General features: G+C 42.6%; 1 protein-coding gene across 1 annotated transcript in view; it reads left to right on the top strand.

Moving 5' to 3' along the window:
• LOC124612930 (synaptic vesicular amine transporter) overlaps positions 1 to 17,058 on the top strand; it is a 796,314-nt gene that overhangs the window by 688,355 nt on the left and 90,901 nt on the right. The window contains exons 4-5 of the mRNA XM_047141470.1: positions 5,975 to 6,128; positions 12,621 to 12,679. Coding sequence (XP_046997426.1) covers positions 5,975 to 6,128; positions 12,621 to 12,679 — 213 coding nt within the window. The remainder of the gene's footprint in view (positions 1 to 5,974; positions 6,129 to 12,620; positions 12,680 to 17,058) is intronic.

The raw sequence follows: 17,058 nt of genomic DNA, 5'->3' as shown, positions 1-17,058 counted from the left end.
GGATTTGGAAGAAACGGTATTGAGCCTAGCTACAACAACCTTGTGATCACTAATCCCTGTATCAGTCATGATACTCTCTATTAGCTCTGGATTGTTTGTGGCTAAGAGGTCTACATCTACATCTACATCTACATCTATACTCCGCGAGCCACCTTACGGTGTGTGGCGGAGGGTACTTATTGTACCACTATCTGATCCCCCCTTCCCTGTTCCATTCACGAATTGTGCGTGGGAAGAACGACTGCTTGTAAGTCTCCGTATTTGCTCTAATTTCTCGGATCTTTTCGTTGTGATCATTACGCGAGATATATGTGGGCGGTAGTAATATGTTGCCCATCTCTTCCCGGAATGTGCTCTCTCGTAATTTCGATAATAAACCTCTCCGTATTGCGTAACGCCTTTCTTGAAGTGTCCGCCACTGGAGCTTGTTCAGCATCTCCGTAACGCTCTCGCGCTGACTAAATGTCCCCATGACGAATCGCGCTGCTTTTCGCTGGATCATGTCTATCTCTTCTATTAATCCAACCTGGTAAGGGTCCCATACTGATGAGCAATACTCAAGAATCGGACGAACAAGCGTTTTGTAAGCTACTTCTTTCGTCGATGAGTCACATTTTCTTAGAATTCTTCCTATGAATCTCAACCTGGCGCCTGCTTTTCCCACTATTTGTTTTATGTGATCATTCCACTTCAGATCGCTCCGGATAGTAACTCCTAAGTATTTTACGGTCGTTACCGCTTCCAATGATTTACCACCTATGGCATAATCGTACTGGAATGGATTTCTGCCCCTATGTATGCGCATTATATTACATTTATCTACGTTTAGGGAAAGCTGCCAGCTGTCGCACCATGCATTAATCCTCTGCAGGTCCTCCTGGAGTACGTACGAGTCTTCTGATGTTGCTACTTTCTTGTAGACAACCGTGTCATCTGCAAATAGCCTCACGGAGCTACCGATGTTGTCAACTAAGTCATTTATGTATATTGTAAACAATAAAGTGTGTTTTCGCAACCATTTACAATTCGCGTGGGTTCGTGGACTAACTGCTCGAAATAATTTTCGGAGAAAGCATTTAGGATAATCTCGGAAGATGTTTTCTGCCTACCACCGGTTTTGAACAAGTATTTTTGCCAACATATCGAGGGAAGATTGAAGTCGCCACCAACTATAACCGTATGAGCGGGGTATTTATTTGTTACGAGACTCAAATTTTCTCTGAACTGTTCAGCAACTATATCATCGGAGTCTGGGGGTCGGTAGAAGGAGCCAATTATTAACTTAGTTCGTCTGTTAAGTATAACCTCCACCCATACCAATTCGCACGGAGTATCTACTTCGACTTCACTACAAGATAAACCACTACTGACAGACACAGACACTCCACCACCAATTCTGCCTAATCTATCTTCCCTGAACACCGTCTGAGACTGCGTAAAAATTTCTGCAGAACTCAGCCTCGTCATGCCAATTGAGGAGCTACTCGACCGAATAGTAGCAGCTTCGGTCAAGAATACTATCATAACGACCGGGAGAGCGGTGTGCTGCCCCACACCCCTCCTATCCGCATCCTCCACTTAGGATGACACGGCTGTCGGATGGTCCCGGTAGGCCCCTCGTTGTTAAGTTCTTCTATACAACATAAAATAATGAATGATAAATTTCTAATGTAGCCATACGATAGTGAAATTCTCGATACTGTGCCTCGAGGAATACTTTAAATGCTGTATATCGTGTATTTCAATATGATATTCAAGGTTAATATATTACATGTTTTAGGTGTATAGATTTCGTCGATTAGGAAGGAAATCCGCAGATTTGATATCCGTTGTTCGTGGTGTCGTATGGGTAAGCTGACTCATTAGCGGGTTAACTTCGCTATAACATTTGTAAAAAGTTTAAATTTCAGATGGTACTAATTTGACATTAGAATTTCAACGACTTCGATGTTAAATAGATATCTACGAGCAAAGGTGGGTTCTGAACGAACCCTGGTAAACAGCCACAGCTTGGCGGGGAACGTTGTCGGCTGCGGTGCAGCCTTTGCTCGTTTAGTCGTAGCGGGCCCGGCGCCTACCATTTGCACATTCGCCCATTTCCGGCCGCGAGCCCCGCTGGCTCTGTCCTTGTTGATACGTGGTACACACGGCTCAGTCCGCGTGACGTGTGCCAAACACGGCGTGTTCCCCGTCAATCGATGGCTGCCTTTGTCGGTAGGGGGAGGGGTGGAGGCGGGTGAGGAGGGCCGAGGCCGGCCATTTGCGTAATCCCCTTTTGGCTTTCCGCTCCTGCCCACAGCCGAACACAGAATGACGCGCCCAGTTGCTGCTCTAACCTGCCATGACAGCAGCGCTGGCCGAATTAGTTTACCGTAACCTAAGCCCGTGCTACTTTGTGAGGTGGAGTTTCTGTTTCTAGCGTAGGTGATGTTTCTGGAGACCACGCACTATTTATTATCGTGTATTCATACACTGACGGAAAAAAATAATTAACGTAGAGTAATGAAATTACGGGAATTCATTTGTCTAAGTAACATATGTAAGTTATTAACATTGCAAGAACAGAGAACAATGTAAGCGCGAGATAATCCATTGCAAATGCGAAATGGTGGTACGTTAATAGCCGGTATAGCCGCCAGAATGTTGAATGCAAGCATGCAAACGAGCATGAATAGTGCTGTACAGGTGCGAGGTGTCTGTTTGTGCGATGGAGTGCTATGCCCGTTGCAAAAATGGTTCAAATGGCTCTGACCACTATGGGACTTAACATCTGAGGTCATCAGTCCCCTAGAACTTAGAACTAACCTAAGGATATCACACACATCCATACCCGAGGCGGGATTCGAACCTTCGACCGTAGCGGTCGCACGGTTCCAGACTGAAGCGCCTAGAAGCGCTCGGCCACAGCGGCTGGCTCTGACTTTCAGTGAGGATACCAGTGTCAGCATCAAATCTTACCATTTATATCCTTTCGTCCAGAATGCTAAGCCCACTCTTCAACCTTTCATTTATTTCCGTCATTGTTCCTTCGACGTATACATTGAACAGTAGGAGCGAACGACTACATCCCTGAATTACATCCTTTTTAATACGAGCACTTCGTTCTTGGTCTTCCATTCTTATGACTCCCTCTTCGTTGTTGCTCTTATTGTACATTATCCGTCTTTCGCAATAGCTTACTCCTATTTTCGTCAGAATTTCGAAAATCTTTCTACATGTACTTTGTCAAAGCCTTTTTTGAGGTCGACAAATCCTATACCATGTCCTGATGTTTCTTAATCCTTGCTGCCATCACTACTAGCAGCGTCAGAACTGCCTACCGGTGACCTTATCTCTTCTGTGATCACTATCCAACAGATCCTCAAATTTATTTTCCATTATTCTGCATATTATCTTTGTCATCCACTTGGATGCGTGTGCCGCTAAGCTGATTGTGCAGTAGTTCTGGTGTCACCGCCAGACACCACACTTGCTAGGTGGTAGCCTTTAAATCGGCCGCGGTCCGGTAGTATATGTCGGACCCGCGTGTCGCCACTATCAGTGATTGCAGACCGAGCGCCGCCACGCGGCAGGTCTAGAGAGACTTCCTAGCACTCGCCCCAGTTGTACAGCCGACTTTGCTAGCGATGGTTCACTGACAAATTATGTTCTCATTTGCCGAGACGATAGTTAGCATAGCCTTCAGCTACGTCATTTGCTACGACCTAGCAAGGCGCCATTATCATTTGCTATTTATCTTGTGATGCATGTACCGTCAGACTGATGTTCACCAATTATGGACTAAAGTTAAGTATTCCAGCAGCTACGTACTTTATTTGCTAGTCTCAATTACTTTACCTGTTCCAGACCTCACGCCAGCCTGCGTGAGCTTAAGCGCGTGCCTTTCGGCTTCCTCCTAGTGGACTGGCTGTCTTGCCAGTTCACAACACGGAATCGTTTGGATGACAGATTTCCGAAAGTCGGATGTTATGTGACCAGACTTAACCAATTGGTGCCACTTCCCCCAATGATTTCAGAAATTCTAATGGAATACTATGTATCTCTTCTGCCTTATTTGATCGGAAGCCTTCCAAAGCACTGCTAAGCTCTAATATCGTATTTCCTGTGTCTTCCATACCAACTCTCATTTCTTCCTCAGCCATGTCATCAAACGAGTCCTCCCCCTCGTAGACACCTCCAATGTACTTCTTCTACCTACTCGCTCTCTCCTCTGCGCTTAACGGTGGAACTACCATCCCAATCATAATGTTGTCACCGTTGCTTTTAATTTCATCGAAGGTTGATTTGACTTTTCTATATACTGATTCAGTCCGACCGACGACCATTTCTTTTCCGAATTCTTCACGTTTTTCCTGAAGCCATTCCGTCTTAGCTTCCCTGCACCTACTATTTATTCAATTGCTTCAAATATATCCTAAGATTAGTTTCAAAAGGTAACCGAGCATCTATCAAAACAGAGTTCAAAGCCACAAAGGATATATCTACATACAACTGTTTACCGTACAGTCACATGTCCGGTTCGAAGTCGTGCACTTTTACAACTGTGTGATGTGGAATTACGCATGGAATGCGATATTTGTTTGACGAGAATGAAATATCCACATCCATTGTAGATGTACTCAAGGATGAACCACGCAGGTGCCTAGTAGTTCCTATTAAAGTACAGTTTTAAAATATAACCTGGTGCAACAACTGACAATCTGTATTGATTCCTAGGAATCTAGAGATGTACCATCTACATTTAATTATATGTCATTTTACCCTTTCAAACTGAAATTCATCGCATTTATTTTATTTATTCTCAGTGTTAACTTTATTGCATACCAGCTGCAGCGTACCGAGCGAGGTGGCGCAGTGGTTAGCACACTGGACTCGCATTCGGGAGGACGACGGTTCAATCCCGTCTCCGGCCATCCTGATTTAAGTTTTCCGTGATTTCCCTAAATGCCGGGATGGTTCCTTTGAAAGGGCACAGCCGATTTCCTTCCCAATCCTTCCCTAACCCGAGCTTGCGCTCCGTCTCTAATGACCTCGTTGTCGACGGGACGTTAAACACTAACCACCACCGCCAGCTGCAGTGTCCGGCGTCGCCCGTGATGTTCAATATGTGCCACACGAAGTGATTCGCTCTGTGTGTTGTTGATACTCATAGCGAATGCAAGCCGGGTGGGAAACCGCAATCGTTTTAAATCGAAGGGCACATTGAAATCACGAGGTATCAGCGGAATGCGGAGAATGAGTGCGTCATCACCTACAGCATACCGCGTGATGAAGGTGGCCTCTATTACGTTCTGCAACAGGTTATTCACGGCCAGCCTTGCTCCGTTGCATATATAACAACAACAGCTAATCAATAAATAAGAGTTTGCAGTCACGTTTCTGTCAAATTGTCGAGCTTTCGCTCGTCCGGCGATGTGGTGGCGTTTGATGTACTATCTCCAACGCGGGTACTGCCGCTATAATTCATTCTCACGATAGGAATTACTGTCAGTTCACCACAATATATTTCGTTTGTTACGCATTCAGTTTTTCATTAATTTTTTTCATTGTTTCATCTGAACGTAGAAATTTGAAGCAAGAATCTTTAGATACTTTTGATAACAACCTTTCCCCTTTATATATTAAGTACATGCATGTTCCATATCTGATGGAAAAATATTATGAAGACAGTGACCTACCTCTTGTCTTGAAGGTGAAATGTGGAAACTTTCGTCATGATTTGTATGGATTACAAAGAAAATGAAGCTCTTCTTCATATTTCTAGACAGACTGACAATTTGCAAACTTCGTTGAGGATTTCATTTGTTTTACTTAAAGAGAGTTTTCTTGATTTTTCAGAGACTGCACTGCTCCTGCCTTCAGGAAAGTGAATTCTTTTCCGTTGACTAACAACATTTGAAAGTTTTTGTTGTATTTTAGGAAGAATGATGGTCCTAACACGCTGCCCTGAGGAACTACTTTATTGTCTCCGCAGACAACGTGACGACGACCCTCTCGCCCGAAGAGCAGCGTCGCAGGCAGCGGCACAAGGACCTCATCGAGGAGACGGTGGCAGTCGGCATGATGTTCGCATCCAAGGCCTTCGTCCAGCTGCTCGCCAACCCCATCGTCGGCCCGCTCACTCACAAGTAAGCACCTCCCCTATCCTCTCACTGCCCGCCTCCCGTGCAAAAAAACATTGCTGTCAGCCATATCTTTTAATAGATTATATACCACAAAAAAATTTCCTTTAGCGAAATTACATTGTCCACTTAAAAGAGCCCTCTGGTCTCATTTAAACGCTGTAGATGGTGTACACCTGGTGCCAATCGGTCACATTACCGCTGACGTAAGTCATGACACTGAAGTTTATGAGCCTGTCGTATGTATGACACCAGCTAGTGTGGTAAGATAGGTCGACTTTGGACGTGACAGAATGACATAAAGGAACACACCGTCAATGAAGTTGCACGATTTGTTGCTGTGTTAAAGAGGACTGCCCAACGTGTCACCAAGGAATGGTCACCACTCGCAGCCATGTAACATGGTCTAAGAACAGTTGTCGTAAAAAGAGCCTAACAGAAAAGGACCGAAGACGACTGGTACGTCTTTCCAATCAGAATAGGTTTCAGATCGGTCAGGGGTTGCTGCTGTCAATGAATGTAGATCCATCTCAACTAGTTTCCGGGCGAAAATTTTGAAGGGATCTGCATTCAATGGATACTGGTGGGCGAGTACCTCGGTAAAGACTACTGTCAAAAGTCATATATATATACAGAGTTTTCAATTATCCAATGAGCCAAACAAAACAGAAACTGTAAACTAGACCACTGGAGGCCTATACGAAGTGTGTGAGAAAAGTAATGATATTGACAGTACTGCAAGCGATCTCGTAACGCTGTGGCGTTCTGTTTGTGTAGACCGGTGTGTTCATCTCTTCCAGATACTCAGACCGAATTCCAGCTCCGTACAGTCATCATGTGACTTTTGAGAGCACCATCAGTGAAGTTGTGTTCTTGTAGTGTGTTACGAAATGGAACACCTGAATTTAGAGCAACATTATGCCATCAAGTTTTGTGTTAAATTTGGTGAATCCGCGAGTGTGATCTTTGAAACACGCCTATGGGGAACATTCCTTATCAAGAGCACAAGTTTTTGGACGGAAAAAATCATTTTTGGAGACAGAGAATACTTCGAAGATCAACCTCGCTCAGGGAGCTCTTGTAAGAGCAGTACGACGTTTAACAATAAGGATGATGGATGACCTGTTACACTTAAACACTTTCACCGTGCATCAAGTTTTGACCAAAGATTTGCACATGCGAAAGGTTTGCGCCAAAATGGTGCCGAAAAACCTTAGAACTGAGAAGGACAATCGAAGAAGCGCATGTGTTGATACCAATGACCGCGAATGGTTCAGTCATGTGATCACAGGTGAAGAATACAGCTTTTTTTGCACAGTAGGGGTATGGTGCACAAAGCACTGTTCCTCCAGGACCAACTGCTAACCAGTTGTTTTACACAGATGTGATTAAAATGTTCAGGGAAAGGGCGAATCGAGTGAGAACGGACATAGCAGACAAGTGCATGCTGCATCATGAGAACGCCCCATGTCAAGCGACCACTTCCATCACGGTATTTTTTTTTTTTACCTCAAACGGCATTCCGTTGTTCTACAGCCCCCCTATTCAGCTCATCTGAGTCCTTGCGACTTTTCTCTTCTCCCGAAAATTGGAAAATGCCTTGAAAGGACATCATTTTTGGACTATGGAAAACGTTAAGAAGAATGTGACCGACATGTTGAAGGCCCTACCAGTTGAAGCTTTCCAGTGCTGCTGCCCAGACCGGAAACAACGACTCCGCCGGTGTTTAGTTGCCGAAGGGAACTGCTTTGGATGGAACAATATTGGTGTCTCGAAATAAAAATTTTGGTGGATAAAGAATCAATCTCATTAATTTTCTCATACGTCTCGTAGCGTGGTCCAGAGAGTAGCGGTTTTTCCTGTTTCCAAATGATATTAGGTGTCGAGTACACTGAGGCCCACTGAGGCGTTTCGCCTTGAGCGTGTGGAGGGCGTATTTCAGGTCTAAGATAGTTCCGCGTTGCGGTGAGGGTGTTTTCGTACCATGAATTGGCCCCTCGCATTCAGCTTACCAGGAACATAAACTAGAGTCTATCAGTAGAAATCGTCGGTAGCCTAGTGTTGCCATTTACACTACTGCCCATTAAAATTGCTACACCAAGAAGAAATGCAGATGATAAACGGGTATACATTGGACAAATATATTATACTAGAACTGACATGTGATTACATTTTCAGGCAATTAAGGGGCATAGATCCTGAGAAATCAGTACCCAGAACAATCACCTCTGGATGTAATGACGGCCTTGGTGCGCCTGGGCATTGAGTCAAACAGAGCTTGGACGGCGTGTACAGGTACATCTGCCCATGCAGCTTCAACACGATACCACAGATCATCAAGAGTAGTGACTGGCGTATTGTGACGAGCCAGTTACTAAGCCACCATTGACCAGACGTTTTCAGTTGGTGAGAGATCTGGAGAATGTGCTGGCCAGGGCAGCAGTCGAACATATTCTGCATCCAGAAAGGCCCGTACAGGACCTGCAACATGCGGTCGTGCATTATCCTGCTGAAATGTAGGGTTTCGCAGGGATCGAGTGAAGGGTAGAGCCATGGGTCGTAACACATCTGAAATGTAACGACTGTTCAAAGTGCCGTCAATGCGAACAAGAGGTGACCGAGACGTGTAACCAATGACACCCCATACCATCATGCCGGGTGATACGCCAGTATGGCGGTGACCTATACGCGCTTCCAATGTGCGTTCACCGCGGTGTCGCCAAACACGGATGCGATCATCATGATGCTGTAAACAGAATCTGGATTCATCCGAAAAAATGACGTTTTGCCATTCGTGCACCCAGGTTCGTCGTTGAGCACACCATCGCAAGCGCTCCTGTCTGTGATGCAGCGTCAAGGATAACCGCAGCCATGGTCTCCGAACTGATAGTCCGTGCTGCTGCAAACGTGGTCGAACTGTTCGTGCAGATGGTTGTTGTCTTGCAAGCGTCCACATCTGATGACTCAGGGATCGAGTCGTGGCTGCACGATCCGTTACAGCCATGCGGATATGATGCCTGTCATCTCGACTGCTAGTGATACGAGGTCGATTCCATATTCTGCTAAGTCATTGGATCTCGACCAACGCGAGCAGTAATTTCGCGATACGAAAAACCGCAATCACGATAAGCTACAATCCGACCTTTATCGAAGTCGGAAACGTGATGGTACGCATTTCTCCTCCTTACACGAGGCATCACAACAACGTTTCACCACGCAACGCCGGTCAAGTGCTGTTTGTGTATGAGAAATCGGTTGGAAACTTTCCTCCTGTCAGCACGTTGTAAGTGTCGTCACCGGCGCCAACCTTGTGTGAATGCTCTGAAAAGCTGATCATTTGAATATCACAGCATCTTCTTCCTGTCGGTTAAATTTCGCGCCTGTAGCACGTCATCTTCGTGGTGTAGCAATTTTAATGGCCAGTAGTGTGTTATACGTCACGCTGAGTATGGTGCGGACACTTCGTTGTCCCAAGGTGACAGCAGCCATGATCACAAAGCTGCACACAGGGGAATGTCTTATAAATTGTACTACCTTGTAAACTGTACCAATAACGTAGTTAGCAAACAGTGTACATTGTGAGGACGCCTGTTTGACAGAACGTGTACTATGCTGTATCTAGAAATTATACACGGCAGTTTGACAGACAGTTGAGAATTCTGGCGTGGAGTGGTTCATTCAGGCTCTGAGGTGATAAATATTTGTTTGTGGAATCGTACTCTCACATGTATGAAAAGGTTATTTATAATTTATGTAATGGGAAATTACACTTATTTAGGGATAATATAGCGTAGAAAATTTTACAATCGCCCTAACCAATACCCCGTAAACAATAAGTTCAAAAAGTATGGCATCCCCTTATACAAAAAATTGTACCATTACTTTTCTTACATAAGAGGCGATCACAAAGTTTCCGTGAGGAGGCATCGCTGCAGCGTATATGCAACGCAGCGCGATTACGACGCGGGTGATCTTTCCACAAGCCATTATACGATTTTCATGCCATTGGTCCCTTAAAAAAACCTAAGGTCGACGATTTCTGACGGACAAGAATGTGCAGCAGGCAGTTACGGACTTCTTCACGTAGCAGGGCATGGTCTTTGCCAAGCTGGTACCTTCAACCTGGTACTTCAAATGTCTCTGAGCACTATGGGACTTAAGATCTGTGGTCATCAGTCCCCTAGAACTTAGAACTACTTAAACCTAACTAACCTAAAGACATCACACACATCCATGCCCGAGGCAGGATTCGAACCTGCGACCGTAGCAATCGCGTGGTTCCGGACTGAGCGCCTAGAACCGCTAGACCACTGCGGCCGGCAACCTGGTACATCGGTGGGATCATTGCCTCAATGCTCAAGGCGTTTTTGCCTGATTGGCATACCGATTCTGGACTGTACAACCTTCGAACTTATTCAGAACCACCTATATACTACAACGGTACATTTTAAAACGATGGTCACTACATATGTTTTAACAATATTATTCTAATAACAGTACCACCATATGTGTTGAAGAAATTAGGACATAGCACAGGCCTACCTGTGAAGCTTGAGGACGAACTAGTGGATCACATTCTGCTACTTGAGTCCCTCATGTCTGGAGGTCCTCGAACTGTAAAGGTTAGCCTTTGATTTGGCACAAGCAAATGGGAGTACACAGATTTAAAAATAGGACGGCACGTAAACAACAGTATTACAGCTTCACGTTTGGGCACCTTGAATTATGTTTGTGCCAACCAGAAGCTACTTCGACAGCTACAGCATTTGGCTTCAACGAAGAACATGAAATTTTTTTCAAGTTTTTTTCTTATTTAGTGAACAAACATGATGTTTAGGTTATGCGGTTATTCAATATGGACGACATTTGCCTATCCACGGTACAGAAACCTCAAAAACACGAAGCGGGAAACAAAAAGTAGGCGCAATAACTGGCGCAGAAAGGGGAACAAATAACATATCTGTTTGTTGCTCCTGCTGTGTGAGTATGTGCCTCAATTTAAGAGAATACCATTTTATGATGATTTGAAACCTGTAGCTCCACCCGTCTTGAAATTACCCTGCTTCAGACAGCAGTTGGATGACTAGTGAATTGTCTGTTCAGTGGATGGAGCGCTTCATCAAAACTGTAAAATCTGGATGTAAGAGAAAGGTGTTATTAATATTAGACGGACAATCAATACGTACCAAATCTGTGCAAGCTAGAACTTCAGCTAGAGATAACGTTGTGATCATGTTTCTTCTGCCTACACACAGGTGACCCACAAGCTATAGCCAATAGAGACGTTGCATTTTTTACGCCACTTACAGCGTATTGCAACCAACAGCTTCGCACAAACCCTAACACCAATATTAGTTAGAGAAAGATTTTTCTCCCGTTAGGTGAGTCATATGCCAGTTTTGCGATAGTACAAAATGGTGTCACTCCTTTTGAATGATCCGATCATTCTTGTGGCACTCGCACTGTAAGGATGTCGTCGGAGTAAAGAAATAGGAATCCCAAGTGAACTTTTATTTTTAAAGAACTATGATTTTATTAAATATTTGTATTTTATTAGGTCTGCATCTCTGTCTGGCGACGAATACTCGTTTATCTACATGAAATTAACTTGTTTAACCGTGCTGTAGACAGTTTTGCTGCAATGTGTTTCACTCTGAAATACGTCTATCTTTGCCGTTTGCTTATCACTATAACCTCCGTAGAGTGCACCAGTTCAATAGGCCACGATGTAATTCGCCATAGATATCTGTGAGCCCTAAAGATGGAGATACAGATAAGTAATTTGTTATTAGTAATAACATAAACGTCTCCTTTCCTGTCTTGTTAGATGACGTTAGAAATAACACACACAAAATTTTTGTTCTCAAAATCTTCCTTCTGCAAAGCAAAATTGTTCCTTCTTTCTACAGCTATACATTGTCTTTCCTGGTTACCTACTTATTTATTTATGTTTTGAAACTACAAAATGTGTTCATGGCGACAGTCAACTACAGGGGTCCCATATCAGTATCCATTGTATTATAATTTTTTTCCAAATAAATAAACAAATACCGACAGGCTGTGGTATGTAGGTACCGAAACATGCCTGGTCTATCACAAGAATGAAATGCACTTTGCATTTTTAAAAAAAGTGGTACTTCCAGATTTATCTCGTAAATACGGAGAAAATAAGTACAACATGTGACCAGAGACAATATTTTTATTTAAATTTTACAAAATACTAAGAATTTCTTATACTAAAACTTCTGATTTATTTAAAACTCTGCATTCAGTTACCAACATCTAAACACAGTAGACGTTTTTGTCTAAACATGATGAGTATGTTCCATAACAGCCCGGAGACTCTCAATGTCTTTTTTTAGTGACTCTTTAGCTACATAGTTCCATCTTTACGAGACCTATAATTACTATTTGTTGCCCTTCTATTAGCAACACTAATCTCCTTTCACATCGACGGCTACCGCTTTCTTACGTTCTGATAATTTTTTTCTGTTTCAGGATTGGATACAGCATTCCCATGTTCACTGGTTTCATCATAATGTTTATTTCTACCTTGAGTAAGTACATGCCTAATGGATAATCTAAATTAACTTTAAAATTTTACAACTATATCTGAGAGATTACGGCGACGTGTCTGCACCATTATTTTTGCCTAATTAAAGTATGCTTTGCATTGTGATCAAATTGTGCATAAAAGCATCGCCTTTTCTCCTGCTACTCTAAGCGCAGGATAAACAGTTGATATTTGTCTTGTAGCGATTCAAATACGCAGAATCATTTCATAATACTATGTCTGCTCTTTGTGTAAGGAGCAACTCTTGGTGCATAGGTGTTTTTAGATTTTAAGAATGGGATAAACATATCAGCTGAAACATTACGGCAGAATTCTGCAGAATATGGTGACCCATCTATGTTTCGATTTAGTTATTTAGTACATCATCTTACCAATCACACATTTTGACATAGAAGGGTTGACAAACACAATTACCGAAGAATGTGTTGTACATGTGTTGAATATAGAACCGCTCTGTCTGACTATCCTGGAAAGAGTAATGGTAGTAGACGACAAACAGTTTACACAGATTTTCACTGATTGAGCTGCAGTTTTTCAAGATGACGGCTCCATGTTTTATAGTATTACCTAGGTATGATGGATGTATTGTACCATTACGGTTCCCAAAATAGGTGTTCAGTTTCTCACTTGTTGAACAGGTATTACAATGGTATTTTATCTGTGGACTTTGGTGCCATAAACTGAAAATACAATTGGATACGCACCATTACATAACCATTGCGAACATTATAGTATATACGAATCCAATTTCCCATAATATACTATCATCCTGAAAAGTATCCAAACGACCCGAATTCCGCCCCACCTGATTCGCATGCAGCCCACACAGTGTAACTTTCTTGAAGATCCTCCAATCTCTTTTCATCACAGTCCTTAGACTATACATAACGGTTACCGTAAGTGACCACTAGGGAACACTGCACTGTACGGCAGGGAATCCAGATATAAATCAACACCACGATACTGCAAATACCAGGAAACACTTTACAAGAGATGAGACAGTCCTGCACGCTTGCAAACTCAAATTTATTCCAATACGTGACTCTCATTAGTATATGAGACAAGTGAAATCCATAAACTTATCACATAATGAAGTTAAATGAGCGTGTGGCATCGTTGGCCGGGAGGCCCTATCAGGGGAAGTTCGGCCGCTAAGTGCAAGTCTTATTTCAGTCGACAACACATTGGGCGACTTGCGCGCCGGTGATGAGGATGAAATGATGATGACACAACATCCAGTCCCCGAGCAGAGAAAATCTCTAACCCGGCCGGGAATCGAACTCGGACCCGTTTGCATGGAAGGCGAGCACATTACCACCCAGCTCAGCAGGCGGACATACCCTATCACATAAATCATTAAGTAATCCTTAGTCAACACTATTTTTAAGAGATTTTGCGAAACGTGTACACCCAAACTTCTGTGATAATTGGAAATATGATTGCAATCTAAAAGGTTTTCCACCTATCTGTTAACCGTCGTTATCTAGACGAGTGGTTCTGCATTAACTGGTTAATGAAGTAATCACGCAGGAAAACCGTGATCAACAGCGTCAAGCGTTCTCTGGAAAGCTCAGCATCAACAGATTATCACTAGTAATTTCACTGTACTCATAATGGCATGTGGATCTATGTGGTGTTGGAAAGTCCCCTTCTCCCTATTTGTCATTGCAAAGTGACACTAAATATCTAAGGTATTCACAAACAGCTAGCTGTTTACATGTTTGAACTTTAAATGTCATGACTCCTTTGTTCTGGATATGGATTCAGATCCAACACCTACAGCAAATACTAAATAAGCAGAGCTTTCTTGTCTGACTGACATTCGAACACAACACCAAGCGTCATAGCTGACTAGGCATAAAAGGACGAGAAATTCAAATATTTGGCCAGTATCAGTCCGAAGTTGAAGTTACTTGACAGGAATTTGTATAATGAGTCAAGACTTCTATTCACGAGCTACAGTTGTTTATAACTAGCCATGAAAGATGTTTATAGTCTCATTCACAACTGACAGAACGTGTGCATGTTTAAACTTGAAATGACGGAACATAATGTTTTGTGTTGCAAGGGCATTGTAACCTAGCATTTAATCGGACTGTTAACTAGGCAAAATCAAATGTTAGACACCAATATCGATATGTTGTATATTGTTTTCTTTCACTGGTAGCGAGAAGTATGAATTTTTGAACTAGAAATAAAGTGACAAAAATTTATTCGCTTACTGGGAATTGAACCCGCACGTATCATCGTTGTTGTCTAGCACGAATTCTTTTTCATCAGTAGCAAGAAGTGGCATGGTGTGATAATTCTGGAATCTTTGCTAAGCAAAGAAACGATGGAACTAAGTCGTCCCGAAAGTGTCAAATCTCACAAAAGGGGAGATCCTAGTTGGAATCTCATTCCTGAACTATTATTTTCCACAACTCAGTTTCAAACTAAATAGGAAATTTGTCCCCTATGGCCTTACATGATGATTAGATCATTCAATAAATTAACACTGCGAATGTGAGAAAGCTTATTGGTCACTGTTTGCACTTGCCATAACTTCCGACTCTGTAATGGACAAACCTAAACCGACTCTGCTCTAGTCAGTAGCGAAGGAACATCATGTATAAAGTGGATTTGGAGCCACAGTGCATCGCTGTGTTCTTCACCTGGCGTTATCAGAGATGAAAAGAGTCTGTTCATCCTTCTTAAAAATGGTCAAGAGTAATGATAATCGAAACAAGGCCTTAGGCTTACCAGTCTAAGCATCAATCCAATACCCAGCTTCGCATGTGGCTGTGTCATAATTCTGTCGCGATGAATGATGTTCCAAGCTGGGTAAGAATTCTGAGTCGTTAGTGGTGGATTACAGCCTGTTCAATGCATTCATTTCCTTGTTCAACCGCACCGCCATTCACCAGCTTACTCGATTACCCAATGTGTACATTCGACTTGATTTTGAAATCACTGAAATCATGTGGGTGTCGTTTCCACCTACTGACAACCGAGGAATTCTGAAGTCTATACAGCAAGCGTTGTCTTTCACTTGAAGTGTTCTGATGCTGTACGTGTTTGTGATTTAGTAGTAAACGGCGAACAGTATAACCTCAAAGCCGAGATATCGAAAACACTCCTTCCTTTATTTTTTAACCTGCATTTCACCTCTCTGGTAAAAGTATCGTCTGATGAAAGTTCAAAGATAGTTTACTTAATATTCTAACCTGACAGTAATAGCAAAACTTTGCAAAAACATCTCCGTGAAAGAGCTTGGGGCTGTCTGTCAAAATCAGAACAACTTGTGATCGAGAGTTTCCGCCCGCTGTAGCAAGCGCCGATAAGCTACCCTCGGGCGGCTAACATAAGGCATAAAGTGCACGTGTCTGCACTCGGATTGGCATGCACAAAATTATTTAGTATTGTATATTATTTAATACTGTAGTTTGGTTTTCAGCGTGAAATATCTTCGATAAACTGAGTGAACATCTTTCAGTAACTACAGAGTTGTCACAATTGCTCAGGCAACATATGACGTGAGGAATATTAAAATATGTCATTATCACCGTGGGTAAAACTGACCTGAATAAAGTATCTTGGGGCACAAGTTCGTGGCTATTTTGTTGTTCTTACGCAAACTGATATTTTGGTGCATAAGTTCGTGATGATTCTGTTTTGCCTGTTACGCTATTAATAAGTGAATTCATCGATCTTCATTTTTTAGTTGAAGTGTGGTAACTTAATAAATGTTGCATATTTGAATGTTATGACGACTATAATTTAAGAGTTAGAAAACGAAGCGTAAAACAAAAAAGTGTCTAACATATGTGACATTTTGTTCTCTTTGGATTTAATAGAGGTGTGAAGGCGGTGTAGGCAGCTGGAAACAGAAGAGTCATGTCAAGGCCATCGAAGAAATCACCGTAGAAAGTAGTTTCCTCGATTCAAGTAGGATCGTTTTGAGTTGAGTTAATCACCGCATTCACGAAAGACGTTTTTTTACAGTTTATCTCTATGGGCCACATCATTGTGTCCTGTAATATGCATGAACTGTGCCCATTTAGACTTTGTGCGATACTAGTATTCAGTGGGCAATTTTGGAGAAAAGGAAAGGCAGTAAGATTAGGTTTAAACTTCCAGTCGACCACGAAATCGCTACTGACGAAGCTAAAACTTGGATTCGGAAACACTGGAATGTGAACCACCTGTACCCTTTCAAAGGAATTATCCTATTATATGCCTTAATAACTTTAAGGAAAACACACAAGGCCTAACTCCATATGGCCAGAAGAGGACCTGAACCAACTTATGTTAACTTCATGAAAAGAAAATAATGATTGAATTTTAACAAAAAAACTTCTCAAACAATGGGCAGTGTGAGTC

This window comes from Schistocerca americana, chromosome 1 (genome assembly GCF_021461395.2).
Source record: "Schistocerca americana isolate TAMUIC-IGC-003095 chromosome 1, iqSchAmer2.1, whole genome shotgun sequence".
In the NCBI taxonomy this organism is placed as follows: Eukaryota; Metazoa; Arthropoda; class Insecta; order Orthoptera; family Acrididae; genus Schistocerca; species Schistocerca americana.
This window is presented reverse-complemented; position numbering and strand designations above follow the sequence as displayed.